The 27,759-nt window shown below is 49.9% G+C and overlaps 7 protein-coding genes across 7 annotated transcripts; 3 read left to right on the top strand and 4 right to left on the bottom strand.

The window, feature by feature from the left end:
• Positions 1 to 234: 234 nt before the first annotated feature.
• Positions 235 to 7,476, bottom strand: HO133_005025 (uncharacterized protein; the record flags this gene model as incomplete). Its single annotated transcript, XM_037295937.1, has 3 exons — positions 235 to 5,810; positions 6,605 to 6,684; positions 6,785 to 7,476. The coding sequence occupies 3 exons, from the start codon at positions 7,474 to 7,476 to the stop codon at positions 235 to 237; spliced, it is 6,348 nt and encodes a 2,115-aa protein (XP_037148635.1).
• A 1,188-nt stretch (positions 7,477 to 8,664) lies between these two features.
• HO133_005024 (uncharacterized protein) lies at positions 8,665 to 9,744 on the bottom strand (the record flags this gene model as incomplete). Its single annotated transcript, XM_037295936.1, has 2 exons — positions 8,665 to 8,940; positions 9,016 to 9,744. The coding sequence occupies 2 exons, from the start codon at positions 9,742 to 9,744 to the stop codon at positions 8,665 to 8,667; spliced, it is 1,005 nt and encodes a 334-aa protein (XP_037148634.1).
• Positions 9,745 to 10,092: 348 nt separating this feature from the next.
• On the bottom strand, positions 10,093 to 12,006 carry HO133_005023 (uncharacterized protein; the record flags this gene model as incomplete). The annotated part of the gene is made up of 5 exons (XM_037295935.1): positions 10,093 to 10,182; positions 10,228 to 10,438; positions 10,487 to 11,717; positions 11,767 to 11,833; positions 11,884 to 12,006. The coding sequence occupies 5 exons, from the start codon at positions 12,004 to 12,006 to the stop codon at positions 10,093 to 10,095; spliced, it is 1,722 nt and encodes a 573-aa protein (XP_037148633.1).
• Positions 12,007 to 12,264: 258 nt separating this feature from the next.
• Positions 12,265 to 15,514, top strand: HO133_005022 (uncharacterized protein; the record flags this gene model as incomplete). The annotated part of the gene is made up of 5 exons (XM_037295934.1): positions 12,265 to 12,351; positions 12,413 to 12,752; positions 12,812 to 14,398; positions 14,449 to 15,423; positions 15,489 to 15,514. 5 exons carry the CDS (start codon positions 12,265 to 12,267, stop codon positions 15,512 to 15,514), a joined length of 3,015 nt encoding a protein of 1,004 aa, XP_037148632.1.
• Positions 15,515 to 16,719: 1,205 nt separating this feature from the next.
• HO133_005021 (uncharacterized protein) lies at positions 16,720 to 17,748 on the bottom strand (the record flags this gene model as incomplete). Its single annotated transcript, XM_037295933.1, has 4 exons — positions 16,720 to 17,122; positions 17,181 to 17,489; positions 17,542 to 17,581; positions 17,640 to 17,748. The coding sequence occupies 4 exons, from the start codon at positions 17,746 to 17,748 to the stop codon at positions 16,720 to 16,722; spliced, it is 861 nt and encodes a 286-aa protein (XP_037148631.1).
• Positions 17,749 to 18,271: 523 nt separating this feature from the next.
• HO133_005020 (uncharacterized protein) lies at positions 18,272 to 21,909 on the top strand (the record flags this gene model as incomplete). The annotated part of the gene is made up of 5 exons (XM_037295932.1): positions 18,272 to 19,174; positions 19,234 to 19,665; positions 19,718 to 20,741; positions 20,793 to 21,578; positions 21,887 to 21,909. 5 exons carry the CDS (start codon positions 18,272 to 18,274, stop codon positions 21,907 to 21,909), a joined length of 3,168 nt encoding a protein of 1,055 aa, XP_037148630.1.
• A 2,370-nt stretch (positions 21,910 to 24,279) lies between these two features.
• Positions 24,280 to 27,501, top strand: HO133_005019 (uncharacterized protein; the record flags this gene model as incomplete). Its single annotated transcript, XM_037295931.1, has 10 exons — positions 24,280 to 24,516; positions 24,567 to 24,691; positions 24,738 to 24,946; positions 24,995 to 25,152; positions 25,203 to 25,419; positions 25,471 to 25,724; positions 25,782 to 26,465; positions 26,524 to 26,895; positions 26,948 to 27,245; positions 27,296 to 27,501. 10 exons carry the CDS (start codon positions 24,280 to 24,282, stop codon positions 27,499 to 27,501), a joined length of 2,760 nt encoding a protein of 919 aa, XP_037148629.1.
• Between the last annotated feature and the right edge of the window lie 258 nt (positions 27,502 to 27,759).

The raw sequence follows: 27,759 nt of genomic DNA, 5'->3' as shown, positions 1-27,759 counted from the left end.
CATGATAGACCATCGCATTTTCCCCCTACCCCTCTCAATTTGCATTATCTGCGTGCAGAGACAATTGGTAAGGGGTCCCATAATTAGAAAAGCGCTTACACCCCACTATCGTAGCACGTGGTATCATCGCTCGCAACATAAAATGGAGAAACTCCATCTATCCTGTTATCCCCACAAACCCCACGTTTATACCCAAGTGAGAAACCTCACAACAGGAAGAAGAGAACCCTCGGTTTACTGATACTGCCCATTATACCTGAAATCGTCCTTCGCCTCCCTAATTCTCCTATGCAACTCCGTCCCCAAAAAGTCATAATAAGGATCAACCTTACAGAATGGATGTTGCCTTAACAGCGTCTCCGCTGTCGGCCTTTCACCCGGATCAATCTCAAAACATTCCGACATAAAAGCTACCGCTTCCGGGCTAACCGAGTCACTCACATCATCCGGAATCGGCGGCGCCTGATTCAAAGACCCGAGTTTGTAAATGGCGCCGATAGTTTCTTCTTTGCTCCAGGGCCGGCGGCCGGCGAACATTTCTAACACCACGCAGCCCAGGGACCAGATGTCGACTTTGGCGCTGTAGCCTTGACCCTCGGAGCGAATGACCTCGGGGGCCATCCAGAAGACGGATCCTTGCATGCTGTTTGTTACATCATTGCCGTAGATGTTGTCGGTTTTTTTGCTGATCCCGAAGTCAGAGATCTTGCAGGTCCCGTCGACGTCGAGAAGGATGTTATCAGCTTTGAGGTCGCGGTGCAGGACGCCTTCATTGTGGAGGTAGGCGAGACCGGCAAGAGTCTGACGGGTCAGGGAGCGAACGAGGCTTTCTTCGAATTTGCCGTTTTTGCGGAGACAGCTGCCTACACTGCCACCAGATATGTACTCGAGGAAAATGGAGATGGAGAATTCTTTCCGTTCGCAACCGAGATACTGCACGATGTTCGGGTGCTCTAGGTGCTGCATGGTATCAATCTCTTGATCGAGTGCCGCTACCATTTCCTTCATTTTGTCTTTGTCTTGCCCGGCTGCCTTTTGATTGACCTCGACTTGCTTAACCGCTAATAAGTCTCCTGTTGTAAGATTGATACCTAGGTAGACTCTGCCATAGCTGCCCTTGCCAATCAATTGACCCCTACCAATTTGAAAGGAATTGATGCCTGGTGGTAGGTCTTTTGGAACCGCTTCAATTAGACTAACTCTGCTCCCCCTCCCCGGCTTGACCATATTGATTTTCGCTCCGAACATTTTCGTACTTCTTCGCCGCAGAATGTCGCCCGACTTGGAGCTTGTTGATACTTGAGTGTTCCTTTTCGACGAGCCTTCGTAGGCTCCACGGGCTACCTCACGAATGGACTTCATTCGGCCTAAACCTCCACTCTTGCGCACACTTCGCTGGGCCATGGATTGCATCGTAGCTCGGCTCTTCAGCGTAGAATCTTCAGAACCCAGCGTCTCCGGCTCCTCCGCTATGGAGTCTGGACGTACTCGATCGTACAGCGATGTCCTGATCAAACGTTGTGCTTGTCCTGACGGAGCAGCGCCATTGTCCACTGGATTAGACTCTACGCCAGCATCGGGAGAGACGGGTGGCGAGCCGACGAGGTCTTCTACAACAGGCTGATCCAGATCAAGGTTCGGGAAGAAAGCGTCGAGGTTGTTTAGTAGATCCTCTGCTGGTGGACGATTGGCCCAAACATCATCCCTGGCGAATGACTGCCGCCTCGCCAATTTCGCTGGATCCGGGTAGTCTGCCGACGTTGTAGCAGATGTATTCGAGTCAGGATTACTGGGCTGAACAACAGGGTGGCCTTCATTGTCAAGATCAACCGTCTCACTGGACCGCACAGTGGATGTGCTCGCCGAATTCTCGGGGTCCTTAAATGTGACAGATCGTCCTTTCATTAGCCTGCGCTGACTACCTTCCGTGTTGAGGGTAAGTGTTGGTCGCCTCTGTACTCCTGATTCATCTTCTGATGCAGAAGACTTCTTTGTTACAGTCTTTGCAAGAGGCTTCGCGAAGAGTCCATCGTCAGAGTCGTCAGATTTCTCTTGTTGGCTAGGCTTTTGGTCGAAGGTAACTTCGCTTTCCTTGAATGAGAAGGCAGGACCGTAAGATTTCGGTCGTCCAAATACCGAGCCTTTGCGAGACGGCGGATGTTGAGAGCTTGGACTAATTGATGGCGATGGACCACGCCGCATTCTTTCGATAGACGGGTTCTTTGGCATCTGCGTCTGCAAGGCCAAGCTAGGCTTCCGACTATTTGCATTTTCTAGATCGTCTTCTTCATAGTCAGGAACGGTGAACTCAATGTCCTTTTTACCGTACATGAAGCGGGGGCTTTTGGGGGACCCACTTGGACTGTTCTTGCTAGACCCGTTTTGCCCAAAGCCAACGTTCTGCAGAGACGGAGAAGGCTTCCCGCTGTCATTGGAAGTCCGGGTGGACATATGCCGCCTAGATCCAATAGGCTTCCCAACGGTAGTGGCTAACGCCGCTCCGATACCAGCGCTGACAGATGGTGTAGCCGCAATGGCCTTTCGACGGCCTCGTTCTTCTGTCTCTTCAGCGATTGAATCCCCTAGCGACCTTCTCTTTGCCATGTCAGGCTGGCTGGATATTGAGGATCGGATCGATTCGCTAGTTCTTTTGCTCAGTGAATTAGCCTTCTCTAGCATAACAGATCCTGGAGGAGGCGCTGGAGGCTTTCTCAGCGGTACTAAAGGCTCAGGCCTCTTGTCTTCGTATGGCGAAAGTCGAGGAGTGTCAAAATTGATGACACCATCTCGTTTGATGCTGGCAGACCCTACATCGATGGGCGATGGCTCTTTCCTGGCCTTTGCTTGTCTTCCTTGTTGATACGCTTTGCCGCTCTTCTCCGTGTTATTCTGGTGTTCTTCGTAAGCAGCTTGTAGCCATTGACCCCACTCAGCGTCTGACACTGCTCCATTTTCGCGACCAGGTTTGAGAGACTGCAATTGGTCTTTCGCCGAGGCTCCAGTGGGAGACTCAGACACAAATCTAGGACTACCATTTGCGCCTTCGAAAGGCTTTTGCACATCTCTTGGAGTAGCGCTGTCAGCTTTCAGCGTATTCTGTCTGGAGTTCATCGGTGGCGATCTCGAACGGACTCGGCTATTCGTCTTCAGCCGTGTGTAGCTTTCTTCATCCAACGCTTTTCTGGGGAAAAGACTTCCTGCGGGTGGCGTTCCTAATGGAGACATGCCAATACCCAGGCCCGCTGAATGCGGAGGTACTAAAGCGGCTGATGTAGGACCACGCCTTACAAAAAACTTCAGCGTGCCGGCAGAATCTGCTCTCGAGGTTTTGGAGAGAACCAGCATCGAATCAGACAGAGGCTCGTCGTGCTCGATCTGGCCAGGCTCTGTGAGGTAGATCTGGGCCATGTCTGCATCCGTGTAACGGAGGCTTCTGCAGATTGTTTCTCGTAGTGATTCGGCAGTTTCAGCTTCGGTGACGTCAACTAAGCGATAATTCCATTGATCGGGAGTGACCATAACGTATCTCCTCCGCACAGCGATCTTTTCGTGATCTGACATCTGGGTAGACGCAGATGAGGGTCTTTCAAGCGACGTATTGCTGTTATTGTTGGCCCGAGCAAAAGGTAAAGTTGGTGGAATATGTCGATAGTTCAGGGGGCTCGTAGGTGATTCTGAATTATGATCCTCGGGTGACGGATGTGATGAATCATCTTTCTTCCGCTTCCAAAACCTGTCTAAGAACCCTTTAGTGAGCTCTTTCGCACTTATGGGAGTTTCATCATAAGACTGTTTGCCAGCAACCTCAAGGTTCGGCGGTCGATGACTTTCTTGGCCATTTCTTCCCTTTGAAGCCACGGAATCCGTGCTGCCTGTCTTGCGATGACCGTAGCGGCCATATGGAGGAGCCGAAAGAGTACCACTGCCGGTAGAAGAAGCGAGTATGGCATGTTGCGTTGCAGGACTACCGCTCTGAGGGCTAGCATCGTAGCCAGAGCGAGTATCGCCCAGAAAAGTAGGTCCAGCGCCTGTCTCACTAGAAGCACTAGGGCTATGCCCACGTTTGGATGCTGCGTCATTCATGCCGTTCAAAATGCCTCTTGTAAGACCCGCCCTCTGATTGGGCTGCGACATTTCTGCAAGACCTTGCTCACTGGTGGTAGCGCCACCGTGCGTGTAGAATTGCATTGGCGCCGTGCTACTGCGAGTTTTGGAGGCCATGCGCGGATTGAGCCCAGGGACAGGAGAGCGGAATTGTTTCCCTGGACTATCTTCGCCACCTCCGGCAGTGCTTGGTGTAAGAGCAAAGCCATCTTGACGACCTAGGTTTGGCGAGTTCTCCACTCCTCCATCCGTAGACGCGCTTGGCAGTATATGTCCAGACTCACGACGTGCATGACCTTGTTTGACACCATCTGCTCCTTCCGCCATCCTTCGCACTAGACGTCGCATCCGTTTTCCTTCGTCTCTTTCCCTGACTTGATCCCATTTTGTACCACTTTTGGTACATTCTCTTGACAGTCTTGGGTAGATCACCTGATGCAGCATCCCAAGATTTCCTCTGCCGCCTCGCCCTAGGTCCAGAAAGTCTGCCCCATGCAAATCCAAGCCCTTGAATGTTTCCTGCCAATCGTTCGAAAAGCCGTTCGCAGCAAGCCAGATGAGGACGCGGTCGAGTGGCCATTGCAGACTTGGATCGCTTGGTGACAAAAGCCCAGAGTTGTTGCTGTTCGAATGGCGATGACCTGTGATAGGTGTCCCGTCTTGGTTAGCAGAGGCTGGGGTCTGCGCGGCGTTGTTTGGGAGAGTAGGATGATGGCGAGTCAAAGGCGTTTGAGGCACAGATGAATTTTCGGCTGGCAATTCAGTACTAGGCGAAATAGCTGATGTAGGCCCATTAAAGAATCTTTGATCGGCTAGCATCTTAGCCTCTGCGGCCGAGTACGAGAAACTGTCATCACGTTGGAAGATTGGTTCATGATGACCCGAGTATAGGGCAGGTATGCCCACACCAGGACCGAATGAGTCTCCACCCGGTATGTACGTCGCTGATACCACAGCTTCATTCTGAGGAGGTGGAGGTATGGCCAGAGGCGCTGGTTGGTTGTTGCGATAAGCAGGGTGCGGAGAGTATTGATTTTGCTGACTATGAAATTGATTGGGGCCTAGAGGCGGTGGCGGGGGCAGGTACCCTTGCTGGCGCCCCCAGGCTGCCCCTCCCCACATACTTGTAGAATTATTCGTGACTAAGGGAGGCGGACCAGGTGGGGGAGGCAATACCATACCATGATTCGAGCTGTTCATCGCAGGTGGGCGAGGTGGTGGAGGAGGCAGCGAGATCATGTGATTCTGTTGCTGCGGTTGAGGTGGAGGTCCAGGGATATAAGGCGGCCTTGAATCCATCGTTAGGGGATTTGATGGAAATCTCTGTCCTTGTATGTACTCCAGCGGAATCTGATTCCTTGGTCCTGCTCGAAAGGGTATGTTACGATAGAGATTCTGTTGTCCAGCAGCCTGATCTGTAGTGCTGGCTCTCGGCCTCTGCGCAGCTGACCCTGCGCCTTGTAAAGGCGGTGTTCCACCTGAGATAGCGGGATAGGGAGATCCAATGCCTTGTGATGGTATCAGCAGATTTGATGAGTTATTGCGGCTATATGTCGGGACATCGTTCAATACCAAGTCCTCTGGTACAGTTGAACCATTTTTTTGTGGATAGTGAGACGGCGATGGAGTTGAGGTTTGCCTCACGTTATGGTCTGAGTTGTTTGATCGTGCCGAAGACGACCGCTGACGCGAGGTCATCCTCCAGCCTGTGACCTCGTATCAAGGGGTTTGCGGCACTCGAATCATCGACTACTCATGACCAGTGGCCTTACTTGCAGCAACCAACAACGTTCCATGGAGACTGCATGCACCGTACAAATTCGAATCTCAACTGAGAGGAATCGAAGGTTCGTGCGTCCAAGAAATATCTCTTTTGGTAGCCAAGTATCTCCGAATGGTCGAAATGCAACGCGAGTACGAGTTTATGGTTCTTCCCCAAGAATGCTCAGGCAGGGTAGCCAAGTTGTAGAGCAATTGATCTCTGTAGGTCCAGCGAGTGTTAGCATGCGTCTTTGGCTGATTGATTGAGAGTGGATAGTGATTTGCTTGCGGCAAAGACATACTCCTCTTTCGAGAGCTCGTGTGAGATGTCACCAACGCCTTGAAGGCTCTGAACCTGGATGGCTAGAGCGAGTGACTCCCCGCGACCAACTCCAATGTAAAGAGAGAGCGTCTGCTCCTATGCGCCGGCTTGATATCGCTGGGTAGTGATGAATGAGCGTGACTTTGACGGCAGTCTTCAATAATGTGGCTTTCAGCCTCAATTGCGCGCGCAAGGTCTAGGCCATCTACATTTGGTCTAGCGTAATTTTTCGAGCCACTCATCTTCCAACGCACGTACCTTATCGAAGAGTTACTACATACGTGAGCGCATGTGATACTGCCATATACTGGTATTCTTCATAGAGTGTACTGATGACCGAGCTTTAACCTGTATATACTTCAATATTTACAAAGAACACGCGACAGATAGTTCCATTTTCTTCTGGCATTCAGCCACCTTCGTTCCTCACGGCCAATTGTGCAAGAGTCGTAGTCAGAGTCTTCCTGGCGTCCAGTTCCTTTGCATCTCTCTGCGGTCTATAATGGTTTGTAACAATCGTGACAACTGCGTGGTAGCATATATACCTTGTGACAACGTTAGTTCAAAGAAGTATTTGTTCAGATGAGGAGAACTAACAGTAAACCTTTTCGGTCACAGCATGATTCAGGTTCTGAAAAGGCGGTATCGCCCCAGATTGTCTGACTAAAGTCCAAGAGACCTATAACGTCTTTACTTCTTCGATCAAGAAGCACGTTCTGCGGTCGACCCAATCCCAAGACTACAAGTCTGGCTTCCTTGACGTCATGCAAGTCCTTTGCCACTGAAGATGCCGCTTCCCGGATCCCATGGTAAGGTAGGTTGATCGTCATGTCCTCTGCGTCCATCATAATAGATTCAAACATTGACTTGAATGATTCCCGCCAAGTTGAAAATCCTCTGTTCGAGGCGACAAGAGCCGCGGGTCCAAATGTAGGTGATGTGTGCTGATTGATGGTGGAACTAAGAGATCGAAGCTGCAGCTCGATGTCTCTGCACTCAGGGTTTGTGAGATGTGGCAAGGCATCTGCATACGAAATCCCTGGAACAAGGGTGTTGAGGAGGAAGGGCGAACCGAGTTGGATACTCCTTGGATCGTATCTCAATATTCGTGGTATTGGTAGGCAGCTTTTTTTGAGAAGGGAAAGAATGGTAGCCTCTGATTCGAGAAAGTATCGCTCATGCCGGAGGAGAGCTGTATTGGGCGAGGGACTGAGTTTCAGGACTAGTCGAGAGCCGTTGGAGAGACGCAGCTTGCATATGCCATGTAGATGGCCTCGGATGTCTTCCATATTGTTTACCTCAAGACGCGAGCACTGAAGAGTATCTTGGACGATCCAACGAATGGTGCTGCTGTTCGAGACAAGAGATGAGGCAGCTGACCCATACGCCATTGTAAAAGAATCAATGGCAAGGACATTCGCTATAGAAGGGAAGAGCATCGGGACTTTGGCGAAAAGTCACATATAGTCTTTGTGAGTTTGACTCGTAAAAAACAGACAACACTCCAAGACGGAACTGCAGCATACATGAAGCTGGAGTTGAACGAGGATATCTTCGGCGAGAGCGATGGCAGGCTGAATCAGAAAACAGTCGATTCTGAGGTTTTGCCAATGATATGCTAGAATTGGCGAGGTGAATTGTAAGAATCATCAAGAGCGAACACTCACTTCCGAGTTAGGAAAGGGGGCATAAGACAGACAGAAGCTCGTGGCAAAGCCAACGGGAGCGAGTAAGAGACTGGTCATGACAGCTAACCTCCCTTCATTTCGCTTCCAACTATTTTCTGTGTACCTTACCAAGCGGTGTGACCGTGTGAGTGGGTACCTAATCAAGGTAGTCGCCTCATGAGACGGACATACGTCCTGCGAAATGCGGCGAAAAGAGTGGCTGGTACAAGCTCGTCAAATATTTCTGAAAGAGTGCTAGACGATATCTTTCACGGGGTCTTTGCCTGCGTGTTGGAAGCTGTATGCCTTCGGAGTACAGGCCAAAAGCATGCTGACGGATACGCGTAATGAAGCTCGTTTGGTATTCCCACAACGAGGTTGGGGTCCGAAATACCGACTAGTCGCGGTCTCTTCCTTCTGCAATTCGCTTATTTTGACCAATCGAATGCCACGCCGAAACGCCTTCCTCTTACTTCCCGCAATACCTGACTTTTCAATCCTTCGATTGCTTCGAGAACGTTGCTTCAAATCCCGGTGGGATCCCAGGATCTGACACTGTTAATAGGTAGTACTAGCATCCAGTATGATTGGCGCATGCATGACGATGCTGGCGATGGCTTGCGGCTGCCGATATCCCAAGAAATGAAATCTGGGCGCACGGCACTTTCCTCGCTACGCAAGCGAATCTTGTTGGTTCCCAACGACACCATACATAAGCAACATGATCGGTCGACGACCGAGAGTTACCTTGTTGTTGCCCCTCGTATAAAGAGTTCGTACGAGTGGGAAGATGGCTGGTCTGCCTTCTGCTCACAAAGCTGTGAGGTGGGCATCGTCCGCCGCCTTTTGGGAATCGAGACTGGTCTTGTCGTCTTCGCTCTTCTCCATAGGTATCACATCATCCTTCGGCCCATGCCCGTTCGGCGCCACATCTGAAGGAGGCTTGTCATCTTTGTCCTTCACCTCGGGCGCTGCACCAATGCTCATCTTGGCTTTCAACTTCGGTGTTGGATCATAAATCTCTGCAAGATTGTACTGCTTCAGCTCGTCGTAATCGCTGCCAACAACACTCATACCGAGGATGTTCTTCACAAGCTCAGCAAAACGATTTCATCGTGTCCAAAACATAGAGTGCAAAGCAATGGAGCAAATCCAACTTACCCTGTAGACATCGACCAAAATCAAACGATTATATCCTTTCAGATCGACCTTATGATCTCCTCCCACAGCCTTTGCAATCTGCTTTATAATGTCATCCCTCTTCATGATATTATGATTTCTCCTTGTAGGCCGAATCGCAAACTTCAACCCATCCTCTTCAACGTGGAACACAGGTCCCAGCACTGCATCCGCAACTTTGGCCAGCCCGTCCTCTGTAGCCTTTCCCATCATAGCCATTGGTGACAGTCGTTTGACGAATCGGGCTCGTTGTGTAGCGCCCTCAGCGGCGTCCTTGCAAATAGTATGTACGAAGGAAACAGGCTCGACTGGTGGGCGGGTCTTGAAGAAGAGCACGCATTGTATATTCATTTTCACGGATTGAAACAATGTCTCTTTCTTCGTGACTCTAGACTTCATTCCCTGAACCTCTTTTTTAATCTCAGCCTCAATATCCGCCTCCACATCCTCATTGCTGTCCTCTCCGTCTGCCTGCTCTTCCAGGCTGCCGTAAAGCTTCTTTGCGTACTCTTCAAAGAGATCTCGTAGCTCTGCGGTGGATTTGCCTTCCTTGCCCAACTCGCATGTGGCCCAAATACCGGAGTCGCCTGGCTCTATGGTGGGGTTGACGTAGTTGGGTTGGCCTTTCCTGGGTACGCGCCATGGCTTCGACTTTCTTTGGGCATTGTCTCCGTTACTTGTTTCAGACTTGCGTTTTTTACTTTCTTCCATTGTGAGGGAGAGAGGTCACGGGTGGGATGAATTATGTTATCGCTGTTTGTTCATTGTGGTTGGAGTGACTGAGAAGCCAAGACCGTCGAGATGGCGATTGCTCATCATACCACCAATATCATTGCAGTTCTCGTGGCCCAGTTTGGCGCAAATCAATATTTTATCGGTATCTACAGTGAGCTACAAAACAATTTATGTACATGCTTTTCGTCAATTTTGCGAACAATTTTCATGGGTAATGGACTGGTTGCACTCTTGAACAATAGCCTGCTTTTCGTATCATTATATGCACATGTCTCGTAAAGCTCGACCAATAGTTATATGTGCCCACATCTCTTCCCCGTCGTTTCACTGCTTCGCGTTGGTCTTAGCTGAAGCCTCTGCAGTCAGTTTAAGTGCCTTCGGGGCATCTTCTTTGGGCATGTAAAGCTCCACGAACTGTCGTTGTCAGCATTGATATCCACCCTATTGGAACAAACCTACCTGAAGATATGGTGCGGACGAGAAATTCTCATCCTTGAAGAGGTCCTCTGCCTCTTGCTTTGTTTTGACCTGATAAGTCCTCGACTTCTTTGGGTCGGCTCCGAAGACGCTGACAAGATCCTTATATTTCCACTGCTGGATATCATTATAGCTGGCGTCCATGCCATGGATGTACCTCTCGATGGTATAACCTTCATTACAAATGACGAATCTGGGATAGTAAGTATGTATTCGGCAACTTCCTGGGACTCGAGCTTACATGATTGGCTTCAGGTCATTCCTGATCATAGTGCTGAGCTCTTGGGCTGTTAGTTCGAAGGAGCCATCGCCAACGAACAAGATGGTCCGTCTGTCGCCCGTTTCCTTTGCGGCTAACGCAGCACCTTGGCATGCTCCTACCGAATAGCCTATTGAACCCCATAGAACCTGAGAAATAGCCGTCACGCCTTTTGGGAATTTCGTCTCCCAGATGCCGAAGTTGGCAGTACCGGTCTCTGTGAGCACGATATCGTTTGGCTCTAGCCATTGACCAACTCTTGGCCATAACCAGTCATGCGTGATGACTTCTCCTTGCGACATCCCTTGGTCTTTCTTTGCGATTTCGTTATCTGGCGTAGGGCCCGCTTCTATGTTGAGCTTCCCCATCCGAGCAGTAACTTTTCTCAGTACTCCGTGCATATGTATTCCAGGGTACTCTGAGTATCGAACACGCATGTATCCGCTGTGGAAGTCGATAGTCGAGAGCTGGCTGACTCTGTAAGTGAAACCAGCTGTATTGAAATCTGACTTAATGGCGCCGATGCTTAGAACAAGGTCCGATGACTCAACACGCTCTGCGACTCCAGCATTGCTTCCGTTTCCAGCATACACACCACCATAGTTGGGCAAGGATTCATTCACAGCACCCTTGCCCATGGGGGCTACAAAGACGGGTAGACCAGACTTCTCGATAAACTCGTGTACTTCTTCGAGTGCTCTGTGTCTTATGGCGCAAGCATCGACGAGGATAATAGGATTTTTTGCGGCATGAAGATACTTCAAAACGACGTCCACGACATAGTCCTCCTTCTCCGTATCATTGAGTGGAAAGCTGAGCTCTATGGGTGTCTTCAATCGTTCGCCCTCAATTTTCTTCTGAACCATGTCTGTTGGCAGAGTGATGTATACAGGCCTCGATTGAACCCAGCATTCCCGAATTGCATTGTCGATGAGCATGGCTGCATCATGAGGATCGGTCAACTTCGCCTTGGCGCAGGATATATTATGGCTCATGTCCGCAAAGACCTCAAAATTCCCATTGCCAAGGGTGTGGTGTAGAAGTAAGCCATCGTGTTGTGAGAGGGTGGACGGAGTGCCAACGATGTGTACGATTGGCACGTACTCGGAGTAGGCGCCTGCGATGGCATTGAGAAGGCTTAGCTCACCAACGCCAAAGGTGGTTACAACCGCCGATATGCCCTTCACTCTTGCGTATCCATCTGCAGCATAGCCTTTTGGAATATGAGCTGAACTCTTTATTGTGGCTTCCCGTATCCATACCTGCGTTGAGCTCATTGCAATTCCCTACCCAGTTGAGTCCAGCTTTGGGGATGTAGTCGAGAGCTACCTGTAAGATTTAGCTTCTACTTTGCATGTAGTGTTCTATCATGATCTCACTAGATTGAAATCGCCTGGAACACCGTGTACACCACGAATACCGACTTCATGGAGCCTGCGGAATAAGTATTCTGCTACGTCGACGGGGCTCCTGAGCTCCGAGGTTCTGATATCTGTTGCCATAAAGTAGACAGCTGAGCAATCGTGATCTGAAATATTGAAGATTTGTTTTCGAGACAGGGAGGAAAGCAATTCATTAATGGGGACAGTTTCTTGGCGGAACCTCGGGCGGAACCGTTGTATGTCTGACGACAGGCGGCGGAAGATCGACAAACGCTAAGATAATCCCTGCGGTAAGGCTGCTCTTGTCCCGCTGAGGCAGGGCAGCTCAACCAGACAAAGGAACACGACAGGAAGCTTCAATGCAATGGGGAAGCAACAATGGCGTCCTTTCTTCGAGGCAAGCAAGCAGGCATACAGAGAGACTTTTCAGCTGGGCTGGATCCTCAGCTCTTCGCTATTGATGAGGTAGGGTGCTGATCGACCTCGAAAGCCCATTGGTTCCCAGCCTGATGACTTGCAATAATAGGTAGCTCGATACGGTATCAATTCCCAAGTCAGTGCATTAGCATACGACCCAGTCCAGTCCTTACTCGCCGTGGGCACCAAAGACACAAAGTTTGGAAGCGGAAAAATATATGTCTTTGGGCAAAAGCGTGTCTCTGTCAGCTTGAAACTTCCAAGAAAAGCCTCGGTCAAGACATTACAGTTCTGTGCAGACAAATTAGTCTGCGTTGACACAAAAAACGATCTATCGGTCTTTGCTCTGGACACGACGAGGATACTAGCGTCCTATGCTCCTCCTGGTTTGATCACAGCTATAGCGACAGATTCGACCTTGGACTATGCATTGATTGGGCTACAGAATGGTGCGTCGAGCTCCTTTAACACGTAGCAAGAACACCAAAAATACTGAGATTCGCTTAAGGGGAGATCATCGCCTATGACCTTGATCGATTGAGCCTTGCACCGCTTAGAATCCCAAATCTATGGAGGGACCGCAATCCACGGGCACACCTTTTGCCCGTCGAGACGCTAGCCTTTCATCCTCGGGACATTGGCAATCTGTTGATCGGATACTCCGAGGGCGCGGTCATATTCTCATTCAAGCATAACAAACCTTTGAAGTTCTTTCATTATGAGTTGCCGTCGGGAGCCCCTGGAGGAGATCCTCAGGCAAATCCTGGCAGTCCTGCTCGATGCCCAAGACTGACACAGGCGATCTGGCATCCAACTGGCACTTTCATACTCACCGGTTACGAGGATTCCAGTTTTGTGGTATGGGATCCAAAAGATGGCAGGAAAGTGCTGGCCAGAACGATACAAGCCACAAATGTAGACATGCCAGGAGCGTCCTCACAAATAGTGGGATCTACGAGAGGTACGCTTGCAATAAAAGAGCCATTGTTCCGTATATCATGGTGTTCGAAAGCAAACCCTGATGATACTGGAATATTGATCGCTGGCGGGTTATCGACAACCGAGCCTGCAAAAGGCCTGACTTTTCTCGACCTCGGACCAACACCGAACTACACTACTTCTTCATGGCAAATCCTCTCCGAACATTTCGAGCGACCAAAGGCACAACATACTCTCCCAACACCGCCGAATGCCGAAGTCGTCGACTACTGTCTGGTTCCCCGCAAGTCGCCTCACTTCGCTGGTTCCAATGATCCCATAGCTATTATTGCCCTCCTAGCCTCAGGTGAGATGGTCACCTTGAGCTTTCCATCTGGACATCCCATTACTCCTACTAACCAGCTTCATGTATCTCTGACGTGTGTTCATCCATTCGTTAATCGCATTGACATAGCTTTCGTCGACCGCACCAGATGGCTTGGTATGGTCGAGAATCGCTCGCGCGGTCCTCCAATATTGAAGGGAGGCGCTGAGCCCAAACGCTCTCTCATGAAGTTCGCGAATCGGAATGTGATACAGACCGCTCACGCTGACGGCACGATACGTGTTTGGGATGCTGGGCATGGTGATGAGATCGAGAATGAAGAAGTCCTCCAAGTCGATGTTGCTCGAGCTCTAGGCCGATATAGAGACATAGATGTCATCATGATGTCGATGGCGGGTGCTACCGGAGAACTTGCTGTGGGTCTGAGAACTGGCGAAGTGGCCATCTTTCGCTGGGGCAAGAACCGCGATTTCGGCAGAGACATTCCGCATAAGGAGACCACGAGCTTCGGCCTAGAAACGATTGTAGACCGAGCCGAGCCCAGTGTTAAGGAAGGCTTGCTTCCTTTGACGCTGCTGGACGCGCAACACGGTCCTGTAACTGCATTGAAAATGAGTGATGTCGGCTTTGTCTGTGCCGGGTTTGAAGGAGGCAGCATTACAGTTATCGACCTCAGAGGTCCAGCTGTCATATTCGAGGCCAGCGTGAGTGACTTCGGTAGCTCAAGCGGCAAGCATGGGAGCTTCCGAAGAAGCAGCAACAGCCAAAGTCAAGCCAAGCTTGAGTGGCCTACGAACATCGAGTTTGGAGTCATGATGCTCGATGGAGACGGTAAGTCCAAAAGACATTCCCTGCTTTTACGTTTTTACTGATAAGCGAAGACTACTCAAGCATACTACTCTTCGTTGGAACTAATCTTGGGCACCTGGTGACTTTCAAGTTATTACCAGAGGCGACTGGGGGCTACACAGTCAGGCTTGTTGGAACATGCACGCTGGACGACAAAATCATCTCTATATCACCGATCAATACAGACTCAGGAGACCTGGCAGCAGCTACGCAAGATGTTGTTGCTAGCCTTCGCAGTGGGGCTAGAATCAACGGAGTCATACTAACTGTCACCACAACGGGTGCGAAAATGTTCAAACCAGCGGTAGCCAAAGGAGCTAATAAGTCTTGGGACCAACTCTTGTGCTATCAGGCAGCTGTCGTCAAATTCGAAGCTTACACTTATGCACTAGTTGGGCTTTTTGGCGATGGATGCGCCAAAGCCTTTTCAGTCCCAGGCCTGAAAGAGATTGCTTCGACCAACGTTACCCATATACTGGACGTACGAAGGTTCTCTGAAGCTATTATAACGCCTACCGGCTTCGTATTTGGTTGGACTGGACCTTCCGAGATAGCAGTACTTAACGTATGGGGAACTGGACAGGATCTGACACGTTCCCTTGATAAGCTATTCAACCCACAAGCTCTCATACCCCCAAGACCGACCATCTCGAATTTACAATGGATGTCAGGCACGCAGTACGTCACGCCGGCAGATATGGACATGTTTATTGGCGGCCCTGATCGTCCTCCGTCGAAGCGGGTGATGGAGCAGCAGCGGGCCGATGAAGAAGCACGGCGCGTCGCAAGCCGCCAACCTACCGGCAGCTCCTCTAGAGCCGGCCGACAACCTCCCGAGCGCCAAGAAGAGGGCTACTGGGCTTACATGCAGCGTCAAGTACAGGAACGAACAGAAAACCTGAGTCTTGCAGGAGACAATATGGAGAAGCTTGAGGACAACAGTGCAGGATGGGCTGATGATGTGAACAAGTATGTTAGTTCGCAGAAGAAGAAAGCTGTTATGGGGTGTAAGTTTCACTTTTCATTGATTGGACTTCCAAGTGCTGTCTAGGAGTCGACTGACGAATTGCAGTGATTTCCCATAAGCTTGGGTTTTGAGATAGCACAGCCAAAGGCGGAGACCCTGAACTCGAGCTTCCAAAGTGAAGCCTTGTATTTTTCATGCCAATTATTACGATGGTCACTCAGGAAGTCCCCTTGTTGTGCGCCACACACTACGATCATCATGTTTCAGCCAGGGATGTTGAAGGCCCTGTCCCTTACAGTGCACCCTCTTTCACAATTCGCTGTCACCAAATTGATTGCTTTTGTTTCAACAAAGCCTCCCACTCTGAAAAACAAGAGGACAACACAAATCATCGCTATTCCATTGTCCAATACAAAGCCTTTGCCTCTTTGTCCAATCAAGCCCCTCTTCTCTTCACTCCGATAAGCACAACACACCCCTTCACCATGACACTTCCTTCATCATGCTTAAGTATATATACCACTCCTACGCTGCTTGCAAAAGATTCCTTCACTTGCTTCGAAATTACCAAAAAACACAAAACACATTCACCAGCAACTGTGCACAGCAGAAAGGAGCTCGAAGGCAAACAAGCAAACACAACTACAGCCTCCCGAGAACCGGCAAAGACCTAGGCCCTAGGTCCCTCCAACCACGATGCCTAGAACAACATTCTCCTGCGATCACACCGCCATCACCCAATCCTCCAAAGCCCGAAACCCGCACCTCCCAACAGGGACGACCTACCCTCCTCCTAAGTCTTTCTCCTTCCCGTGCCGCTCCTGTGCGCGCGAGCAGGCTCAGGATGCTGAAGCGAACACCAGGGCGCAATACGACCCGCAGATCGATAAACTGAGGGACATGATCGATAAAGCGCTTTGGCACTTGACAAGGGATAATCCGGAGTTGAAGGAGGCGATTGAGAGGAAGCAGCAGGAGGAGACAGGGTTGATGGTGAGGAAGGAGAGGGAGTTGATTAGGTGTTGGAAGGAGTATAAGGAGAGATGGGGGTAAGGAAGGGTTCAGGGAGGAACAGCATGCTGGCACTCATGTTCATGACCTTTGCAATCAAAACCTCTTGGCTTCTAAGGCGTTTACTGTATTGGTAGCTGTACAATAGCTTCTACTTCAGGAATTCACAGTTGAATGCCCTGCTTGCTATTTATGCCAAAAATGATATTCTGGATTACTGGCATGATCTTGCTCTCCGCCATTCGAGCTGCTCATCGTGAAATCCATACCTGAACTCCGGGGATATCTGGAATTCCTAATACATGTGAACCAACCCTGAGCTTCTTTAATGCACCATGACCGCACCCGGCTGTTGATGGAGAGCTTGCTGCTTCCCAGCATTCGATCCCTCGGCATGCTCGCCCTCGCCCATCTCCATGTCGTCATCAGCGTCGCCCTCTTCTTCCTCCTCCTCGGCATCTTCATCATCGCTACCACTGCTCTCGGCTTCGAGATCCTCACTGCCAGCATCTGAGTCATCGTCTTCCTTCTCCTTAACGCCAGCAGTGTCGTCGGCGCCGGCCATTTCCTCATCCTCACCCTTTTCGGCTTCGGCGGCTGCCAATTCAGCTTTCAGGCCTTCCTCAAGCTCAACTTCTTCGGCGCCGTAATTAACGCCGTCATCTTCGACTATGTCGGCTTCAGGCTGTTCGGGTGGGAATTCGGCGGGGGCTGAGTCTTCGGTATCCCTAGGAGTGTTGTTAGCGTGAATGCACACGCACCAGGCATTTTCGGAGGCGTTCATACCATTTGATAGCAAATCTTGTCACTCTAGGCTTCTCTGCCAGCACATTCCTCCTCACGCGGTCAATGTCTGGCTTGGTGGGGGGCTCAGCATTGAGCTCTTCTGAGTCGTATTCATTGTTGACGTAGTAGCCAACTCGGACGAACTCTCGGCCATCGTAGCTGCATGTGAGGAGAATAACTGTGACGCCGAGAATCTCGGAGGTAGGGATGCGTCGAAGGTTCGGGGGATCAGCTTCGAATATGAACTTGTTCACGCCGACGGGGATTGGCCCGACGAGGAGGGAATCTAGCTCCTGGTCATGCTCCGATCTAGAGAGTGTCAGCTGTTGCCTCGTTGCTGGAAAGACCAAAGAGAAATTACGAAGTAGCAGATCCCACGTAGGTAAGCTTCCATTCGAGATCTAGAAAACTGTCAGCGGTCTAGCTTCCTCTACTGCGGGAGGTACAAATGAACCTTACCCTTCTGAAGCTGCTCTAGACACTCGAAGGTGATCTCGAAATGATACGAATCACCGAATTTAGCAGGGTTGTTGAGGACTTTGACGCCCAAAAGTGATACGACGGACATCTTGAGAGTGAGGACGTAAAGACGCAATTTAGTTGACAAGGTTGATGTAATTTGATGCTCGAATGTTCTGGAGTGGGAAGGAGTAGTTCTTAGATTCGCGTGACGAGAAGAGAAGATGTTACAGGTGAAAGATTGAACTGAGAAGGAAGTTGTTTGTGAGTCGAGTAGCTCTACAGGTATCTAAATAGAGTCGCGCCTTAAGGTACTTTCGCGTAGACGTGTCTGATAGGGCTGAACTACTATACCTAGTGGTGCACGTGACCTTTTATTCCGGAAAAGGGCAAGGCTGGAAATGTCAAAGGCTTTCCGATCCTTCAACATCTTCTTCCTCGTCACACCCCACATTTCGACACTTCCTCCAACTACCGACTTTCCTTATTACCTTTCTGCCATTACGCTGGAACTCACTACAGAACGGCGCATTTCTACCCCAAACTCACGGCCTGCTTGAAACGAATCTCAAACACAGTAACGCGGCCGCAAATTCTCAGTCAGCTGCTGGCTGAGCAGTGGAGGTGCAGTCATGGCGGATGAAGAGGTCGCGTTCCTGAACTCGATGTTGGCAGCAAACAATTACGCAGGAGAGTACCAGATGGGTGGTGATGCTAGTGGACAGCGAGCAGAGTCAATCTCTTCTGATGAATATGATCCACCACAAACAGTGCAAACAGAGTCTCTTCCAGCTTCCACCGTCCACTCCACTTCCAATATTCCCCCTTTGCATGAGACATTACCCACTGCATCCGAGACCCCTTTAAACCCCACCTCTGCATCTGCAGCTCCCGTTGTGAGGGAGGCCTCTGCATCTCTTTCTAGGTCGATGTCCCGAGCCTCTTCGGAAACCTCTGACAGCATCCCGATCACTACCAATCAACAAAAATCCAACCAAGTCATACCAAACAATTCAGTGCAGGGTGGAGAAGCAACAAGATTCGGGAAAGACACTGCCATGGGTCAAGGGGGTTCTTCTTCACTGCTTCCGGGGTCTGGTTCTAGTCTGAACGTTTCTACGAATAATGTTTCTGCAGATAATGTACCAATACAGAATGGCGTTCAAGAACAAAAGCATTCAGACAGTGTTCAGAATGGCGCTACTGATACCGTTCCTAATCTCGCTGCTGTTATACCTGATACAGGGGCTTCTTCCCACAGTGACTCAACGGTCAAGCCTTCAGAAACGCTGCCAGCCCCATCTGCGGTAGACACACGACCGTCGACGGCAGAGGAAGCCGCTACTTCTACCACAGCTGCCCCTAAAGCCCGACTCCCTCATGACAAGCTTGGTATCTTAGAAGATAGGATCAAAGAGGATCCTCGAGGTGACTTAGACGCTTGGCAAAACTTGATCAATGAGCACAAGAAGCGAGGCAAGCTTGAAGATGCTCGCAATGTCTACGAACGTCTTCTCATCATCTTTCCGTCTGCGGTATGCTGTGAATTCGATTATTCTCTGCCAAAAATAGATGTGCTGACCATCTGCTCCAGGCTGAAGAATGGGTTGCTTATGCACAAATGGAGAATGAAGTGAACAACCGGACTGCAGTAGAAAAGATATTCAACCGAGCTCTCCGAGAGCTCCCCTACCTTGGACTATGGTCCATGTACTTGGATCATATCCGTCGCCACAACAATATAGCTATGGATCCGTCGGGCTTAGCGCGCCAGACCATAAATTCAGCATATGATATAGCATTGCAGCACATTGGCCTTGACAAAGAGTCTGGCAAGATCTGGCAAGACTATGTGCAGTTCCTCAAGTCTGGCCCCGGCATCGTCGGCGGCAGCACTTGGCAGGATCAGCAGAAAATGGACTCGCTTCGTAGTGTCTATCAACGCGCAATTTGCATACCAACGCAGTTCACTAACCTGCTATGGAAAGAGTATGATGGATTTGAGATGAGTTTGAATAAGATCACAGTAAGATTGTTACCACAAGCCTGCGCCAGACCTCGCTGACCTAGATAAACAGGGACGCAAATTTGTTCAAGACCAGTCACCTGCCTACATGACTGCGAGAAGTTCGTACACGGAGCTTCAGAACATTACCCGAAACCTCCGTCGTACCACCCTACCGGTTCTACCGCCTGCGCTTGGCTTCGACGGCGACGTTGAATATCTGGAGCAATTGGACATTTGGAAGCGATGGATCCAATGGGAAAAGAATGACCCCCTTGTTCTGAAGCTTGATGAAGTAGTTTCATACCGAGCTCGGATTGTCTTTCTCTACAAGCAAGCTTTGATGGCTATGAGGTTTTGGCCTGAGCTGTGGGCCGAAGCGAGCGACTTCTGCTTTGCAAATGATCTCGAGTCCGAAGGGGATGCATTTCTGGCGCAAGGCATTGCCGCGAATCCCGAGAGCTGTCTGCTTGCATTTAAGCGTGCTGATCGAAAGGAGCTCAACAGCACCAAGGAAGAGGGTGATGAGGCCGCCATACGTCGTGGTGCAGCTGTGCGTGAGCCTTATGATAAGGTTTTGGACGCCCTTTACGACCTTTTCTCCAAATCCAAGGCACGGGAGGATCAGGACGTTGCCCGCATTGAAGCCAACTTTACTGCCAGTGATGATATCCAGTTCAATGGTGTTAAAGCCGAGGAAGACAACGAGGATAACGAAGGGCAGGATGGTAGGAGCAAAGAAAAGGAGAAGGCTGCGCAAATTGAGTCTGTCAGAAACTTGCACGGCGTCCAGCAAAAGTTGTTGTCGAAGACTCTATCACACGCCTGGATAGCCTTGACTCGAGCAATGCGACGTATTCAGGGCAAGGGGAAAGTCAACCATGCCTTGGCTGGTTCAAGAGGGATTTTTGCGGACGCTCGCAAGCGTGGTCGGATAACTAGCGATGTCTATGTTGCCAGTGCTCTGATGGAGTTTCATTGCTATGAGGTTGAAACTGGAAAGAAGATCTTCGAGCGTGGTTTGAGACTGTTCTCAGAGGACGAGGATTTTGCTTTACAGTACATTAAGCACCTCGTTGCCAACAACGATCATACTAGTAAGTCTATGCTTTTGGCCCCTCTCTCTACTCGCGCTAATTCTGCTTCAGACGCTAGAGTTGTTTTTGAGACTGCGGTTACTAAGCTTGCGCTGAAACCTGAGACGGTCTCAAAAGCAAAGCCACTCTACGCTTTCTTTCATGATTTCGAGTCTCGTTATGGCGAATTGACTCAGATCGTGAAGCTGGAAAAGCGAATGAGCGATCTCTTTCCGGAAGATCCTGCCCTCACGCTTTTCTCGCGTCGTTTTGCACAACAAGGCTTTGATCCTACGGTTATCCGCCCTATTATATCTCCCGCTACTCAAGCCAAATCTAAAACGATTCCAAGCATTAGAACTGAAGCAGAAGGTGTACCGGACTCACCGCAACAACGCATAAATGAAATCATCAACTCTCCAAAGCGTGCCCTTCCTACCGACGATGACGACGATTCTCCGCGACCACGAAAGGTTGCTCGTCCTGAATCTCCATTGAAAGGTGCAGCCGGTCGGCGACTTGATCAACAGAAGCGCAACCGACAGCCTGAGATGCCTCAATTCAACCAACCAGTGCCGCATCCTCCTCCTCCGCCTCCTCTTCCTCGCGACGTCATGTTCCTTCTCAGCATCATCCCTAAAGCCGAGACATACCATGCGACCAAATTCAGTGCCGAGCAACTTGTGAAGCTCCTACGCGAGACCAACATCCCTACCTCAATGGCACAAGCTCCACCGCCGCCTGGTGCACGAGCACCACCTCCAAATCAGTCAATGCCACCGTATCAGCATATGCCGCCACCGATTCCCCAACCCCAAGGACCTTACGGGCATGGTCAGTACAATGGCCAGTACAATAGTGAGTACCCCCATTTTCATGCTTCCTCTGCACATGCACAACCCCGTTCTGGTACTTCCCAAGATTCTTACTTGCAAGCTCCATGCCCCCAAAACCCCAATCATGAATCCCAACTTGTCTACTTACCAAGCTCGACTTACTCCACTGCACCAAGCATAGCTGTCAATGGTCTCATTGACTGATCTTCCTCGTGGTCCCATCGTTCTCCTGGTGCATCGCTTTGGTTGAGCATGGACCTGCAGAGACTCCGTCGCACGCCATAGCATACGCAGATCTTGAGTGAAACGAAGATTAATTTTTAATCACAGGCTCTTACCCCTACAATCGATGAATGGAGCTTTGCACTATTCACCGCACTTGCTCCACTCCCAGTAGTCTTCCAAAGAAGCTCAGCTTCGACGTCTCCATCTCCTCCCCGGGCGACTCTGGCATTCAGCGTGGCTCTATCTAATCGAAGCATTTGATCCGCTTCACTAGTGGCGTGCTTTATATCAAGGTGTGCATTTTGCATGGAGGAGATCATTGCATACTGGTCTCGATGATAAACATTTTGTGAAAGGGCGCTCTGCATGGTTGAGCAGAAATGGACATGTATAATACAAGGTTCTGCTAAGGAAAATCAAGCAGTTTAAGCTCTCCAAACGCCCATCCCGTTCTCAGGCATTGCTCACGAAGCTCCAAGAAGTCTACTCCCCAAATTGCGTACTTGCAGCACCCCAGATCAACCCATCATCAAAATTCCCTTCCAAGCTCTTTCACGAAGCGTGCCTTCCTAGCTCAATATCCCTGTACCCACAACTTCACCCTTATGCTAGAGCACTTTCAGACCTGCTAAGAGTCAATGACAGGTCAGGTGTAGGCTGTAGGCTCCTACGCGAATGTTCAGCGTAGTACCAATCCTGCTTCGCACGCTGCAGGCAAAGTCAATCCGTCGCTTATCGCGTTTGCGGCGGTAGATAAGTTGGCATCCAATGGCTGCAGGAACTCTCCTTGCTTGAACATGATTGCCAAACGTCAACTGGTCCCAAAGTTTCTACCGTAGAAGTCACAAAGTAATTTGGCTATCAGTAGAAGCATATAACGCTAGTGACTTAGCGTTGCGCTAAGGTCTGTTGTTGCTTCCTCGTTCGGACCTTTCTTAGTCTTCTTCCACAACTTCCTTCTCCTTCTTTAATCATACACATTCATACGCTCCTATTTGTTCAATCAATCAATCAGTCAATCAATGAGCGTATGCACTGCAAGCTCAAACAGCCAATCATCGTTCTCGCACGCGTGGACTACCTCATTTTGATGTTTGACACCTCATTCATTCCTTCCTCGCAAACAATCGCCATCCGCACTTAGCCCAATCGACCTATTTCACATCGCACACTCACACCCACACGCAACACTCGCAACTCGCTCAGCTCACCATAATCAGTTTCATCACATTACGTGAAGCAAGTGACTGTAAGTTTCATGTTCATAACTTTCATCCTCCCAAGCATCCAGACCTCATCTCATTTGCCTTTGACTGCTTGTCAACTCCCATCATACTTCTACTCCTCTCTCAAGCTCGCCCCTTCTTTGCTCGTACACCACACTCACTGCTTCGACATCCTCATTATAGCAGCATAGATTCTGCAAAGCTCACAAGCTTGCTCTTTTACCTTTTCTCCTGCTTGGGCTTGTCATCTTCGTACTCACACTCATCAAGCTCATCGCACTCATTCACTTTCTTTCTCTTCCATCAACACACTCATCTCAACTCTTCAACACCATACACAACAAGTCATCACCTCATCGCTTTGCCTTAGCTAATCAGTATCGCACCATAGATCACCTATCATGCCAGGTGCTCACACCAAGCGTAGCGCCGCTGCCCGCGGGGCACCTCGTCGTAATCAAGGTGGCTCGGCGGCAGGCCCTGCTGAAGCTCAGCCCGAGCCATACGATGGCCCAGGATCCAACGCTGGGGAAGCCCGTGGCCGTTCTGGCTCAGTAGCCGGAACCCGTAGTTCTTCCCGTCCAGGTAGCCAAGTTCGTGGAGCTAGCCAAACTCGTCAGACAGTAGACCCTGCGGGCGACCCCGCGCCTCAAGTGCTCCTTAGGAACGTCGACTTTGGAGGAGCGGCATATAATATGTTTAGTCAAGTAAGCCCAAGATTTGCCTGCTTGTCACAGTTTCCATGTCACTCTGCGCTCCCGATTCACATTTCCTTGTGTCTTTGTGTGTTGAGATTCTTAAGCTGCCCTGCTTGCTGTCAGAGGACTTCTGGCGAGAATGAATGCTTTGCTGGCTTCATTCCACCGCGCGAAGGAAGGTTCTCTGTCACTTGCTCAGCTTCACACCTCCAAAGCCAACCTCTTTCTTATTCATGTTGTTTCCATTCATTCAACACGCCATTCATCCTATTCATTTCCTTTCTCCATTCACGTGGCAAAGAAGCTTCACATCGAGGCACCCTCCACTATTTAAACCCCATCCAGCACCAAACCTCCATCCTTCCTACAACATCCTCCCACAACAGCATTCTTCTACACATCCAACATCCCCATCCAACATCATCATCAATCATCTCCATCATACACTCTACACTTCAGCAAGCATTACAGCACACATCTACTACTGCATACCAGCACTTTGCAAAGTCTGTCAGCATCTTCACTCTCTCCAACATCACACTCGACTGTCTCTGAAAGTCTCCCTACTCTCATCATGTCGTCCTCAGCCCCTCAAGACAAATCTTCTAATACTCCTGACATTGGTGTTGGCTTGCCTACAAAGCCTATGATCAATCTTATCATTGATCCTATCCCTAACCCTTTCCGTGATCAGATGCCGACGACTATGATGAGCCGTAAGGCATTCAGCAAAGCCGGTAAGCCTGCAGTGATTCAGGTCAACTCCCATATCGTCGAGCAGTGGCCGACTATCAATATCTACCAATATGATGTAAGTCTTCTCAACCTCTTGGCTGGCATGGACTGATAGGGCACTCATAGATCGTCATCGGAAACGGCGCAGAGAAGCGTGGTCTCATTCAGGCCGTATGGGCTTCCAAGAAGGTCAAGAGCGAGATATCGCAGTACGGCCCCGGTTTCATCTTCGATGTCAGTCATCTTGGATGGTAAGTCATGGCAACCTTCCGACATGCTCTCTGCTAATAGCTACAGGGCCACTTCCCAGAAGCCTGACCGTTCATTCGTTGTCGATCTCGATGTCGAGAAGGGTCAAACACCTCGTGCGCCTCGTGACGGTCAAGCTGCTCGAGAGAATAAGCATAGAGTCGCGATCAAGTTTGCCAAGAAGGTCCAGTTGGCAACGGTTCGAGCGTACCTGGAAGGCACAGTGGACTTCGACAATGGGATCTTGGAAGGAATCAGTAAGGCTTACTTGTTGCCTTTCATAGAACATTGTTAACATTGTTCAGACTTCCTTGACCACTTGCTGCGCGAAACACCCTCAAAGTCGATGATCAATCTACGGCGATCGTACTTTGCACGTCATCCTGTCTCTGAGGAGCGCACTCTACTCACTGGAGGCGTTGAGGCTATGAAGGGTGTTTATCAATCCATTCGTTTAGCCGAGGTACTACATCTGTCCTTCATACTCAGTTCGTGCTGACTTTTCATCTCCAGGGCAAGCGCTTGGTCGTCAATGTCGACGTGTCAAATTCGTGCTTTTGGCACCCTTTGCCGTTCAATATGCTTGCATTCCAACTGTCTGGCGAGAAAGGTCCGGAACGCTTTGAATCTACGTCTCATCGACAACCTGATGGGAGAGACACTATGTATATGCCTTTGTTCAAGCGTCTCTGTCGGAACAAATTCTTCGTCAAGCACCGTGGTAGTGATGGTAAGCTCATGCTCCCAGCTTGACAAATAGAGCGATACTAATTCAACCTAGAGACAAAGATCTGGACCGTCAAGCAGATCTCTAGACTCAATGCTAAAGAGCACAAATTCGACGTGACTGAGAAAGCCACTGGCAAGGTCACCAATATGAGCGTCTACGAGTACTTCCAGAAGAAGTATAATATCCCACTCAGACAGCCATGGTTGCCCTTGGTCCAGACCCAGAAGCCCAATGTGCTCTTTCCCATGGAGGTCTGTGTCATGTGCGATGGACAGCGCTACCCTTTCAAGTTAAATTCCGATCAGGTAACGATGGCTTACTCGTATACCCATCCAAGAACACTCGGCTAATGTTCCAACCAGACGGCCAATATGATCAAATTTGCAGTATCGCGACCTCCACAGCGTCGTCAGGCAATCGACCAAGGGCTGAAGAAGCTCGACTGGGCCAAAGACCCCATGCTCCTAGGTTACGGGATGAAAATCAATCCAACGATGCTCAAGACTAATGCTCGTATCCTGGAGCCGCCTGAGCCATTGTTCGCAAAGGGCGCAACGGCCAAGCCCAATTTCACCGGTCGTTGGGACTTGAGAGGTAAAGTATTCCTTCAGCCAAACGACCGACCTCTGAAGTCGTGGGGCATTGTTGTTCTTATGCCTCAAGATCGTCGACCACCTGTGACTGTGGACCAGATTGAGGCATTCAAGAAGAATTTCTTGACTCTTTATCGTGGCCATGGCGGACAGGTCGAGAATATGAATCCTCCAATAATTGGCGGAGTCCCGGACGACGCCAAAGCCATTGAGACATGCTTCATGCGAGCTGGCAGCGCAGCCAACCTGCGACCTCAAATGCTGATGGTGATCTTGTCAAACAAGAGTGCGGAGGTGTATAATCGGGTCAAGAAGAGCTGCGATTGTCGCTTTGGTATCATGTCTCAATGCGTTCAGGCCAGCAACGTTGTCAAGAATCAGCCGCAGTACTGCTCGAATGTCCTGATGAAATTCAATTGCAAGCTTGGCGGAACCACTTCTATGATCAAAGCCGTAAGACATCAGCCAGTCTCATCTTTTTTCAAAGCGTGCAAATACTGACAGCTAGCAGAAAAAGCAATACTTCGAAGAGTCTACGATGATCATTGGTGCCGATGTCTCTCATGCTGCACCTGGTATGGTAGACATGGCCTCTATGGCTGCTATGACTGTCTCCTTGGATAGAACATGCTCTCGTTACGGAGCTGCCGTCCAGTCAAACGGACATCGTGTTGAGATGATCACGAGCTCCAATATCCATGAGATGCTCAAGCCCCTTGTTGCATGGTGGATGGCGAACGTTGGGAATGGCCACCCTCCCAAGCACCTTTACTATTTCCGCGACGGAGTTTCCGAAGGTCAATACACCGCTTTGCTTAAGCAGGAAGTGGCAGATATCAAGCAGCTCATGGATGAAATGGGCCAGCGTGACCCCGGCAATAAGGTACGACCAATGCGCGATTCAATTTTGTAGGAGTAGCTAACATGTATGATAGCCAAAGATGACCGTTGTTGTCGCTGAGAAGCGTCACCACATTCGTTTCTTCCCTCCACAGGGAATGGCTGGCGACAAGAATGGAAACCCTGTGCCTGGTACCTTGGTCGAACGCGATGTCACTCATCCTTGGGAGAATGATATTTATCTCTGCTCACACGTGGCTATCCAGGGAACCGCTCGTCCTGTTCACTACCACATGCTGATGGATGAGGCCAACCTTCCTGTTGAGAAGTTCCAAACTCTTCTCTATGAGCACTGCTACCAATTCCAGCGTGCTACAACTCCGGTCTCGTTGTGTAAGTCTTAATACCTTCTTGTTCATACATCCAAGCTGACCATTTTATAGTTCCTGCAGTCTACTACGCCCACTTGGCTTCAAATCGTGCCACTTCTCACATTGATCTAGCCAAGAGCGAAATCTCGAGGATCAACCGCGAGAAGCGAGCAGGCAAGGGTATAATCAAGGTCTCCGACGGGTCTGATAGCGAATGGGCCAAGCTCCTTCCCATGGAGCCTACAAACGGCATCGGGTTGGGTATGTGGTACATCTGAGCAGGATAGGTACATTGGCTCGAACATTCACGCTTCGACTTGATACGAATTTCCTTTCTCTTAGCGACTCATATTGATTAGGCGTGCTCATTCATCACATACACCAAAGTCCTCACCTTGATGCATTACATTTGCCTCATTCCAGAGCAGATTATCGGATCATCACTCATGCTTCTCTTGGTTCGATCATCTTCGGATCTCGGTCCTGCGCCAGAGAAAAACTACGGCTGAGGCAGCGACATTTGCAACTGAAGCTTA

The sequence above is a fragment of the Letharia lupina genome (assembly GCF_014066315.1).
Source record: "Letharia lupina isolate WasteWater1 chromosome Unknown contig_20, whole genome shotgun sequence".
Taxonomy (NCBI): domain Eukaryota; kingdom Fungi; phylum Ascomycota; class Lecanoromycetes; order Lecanorales; family Parmeliaceae; genus Letharia; species Letharia lupina.
The sequence above is the reverse complement of the archived record's forward strand: the minus strand, read 5'-3'. Positions and strand labels throughout refer to the sequence as shown.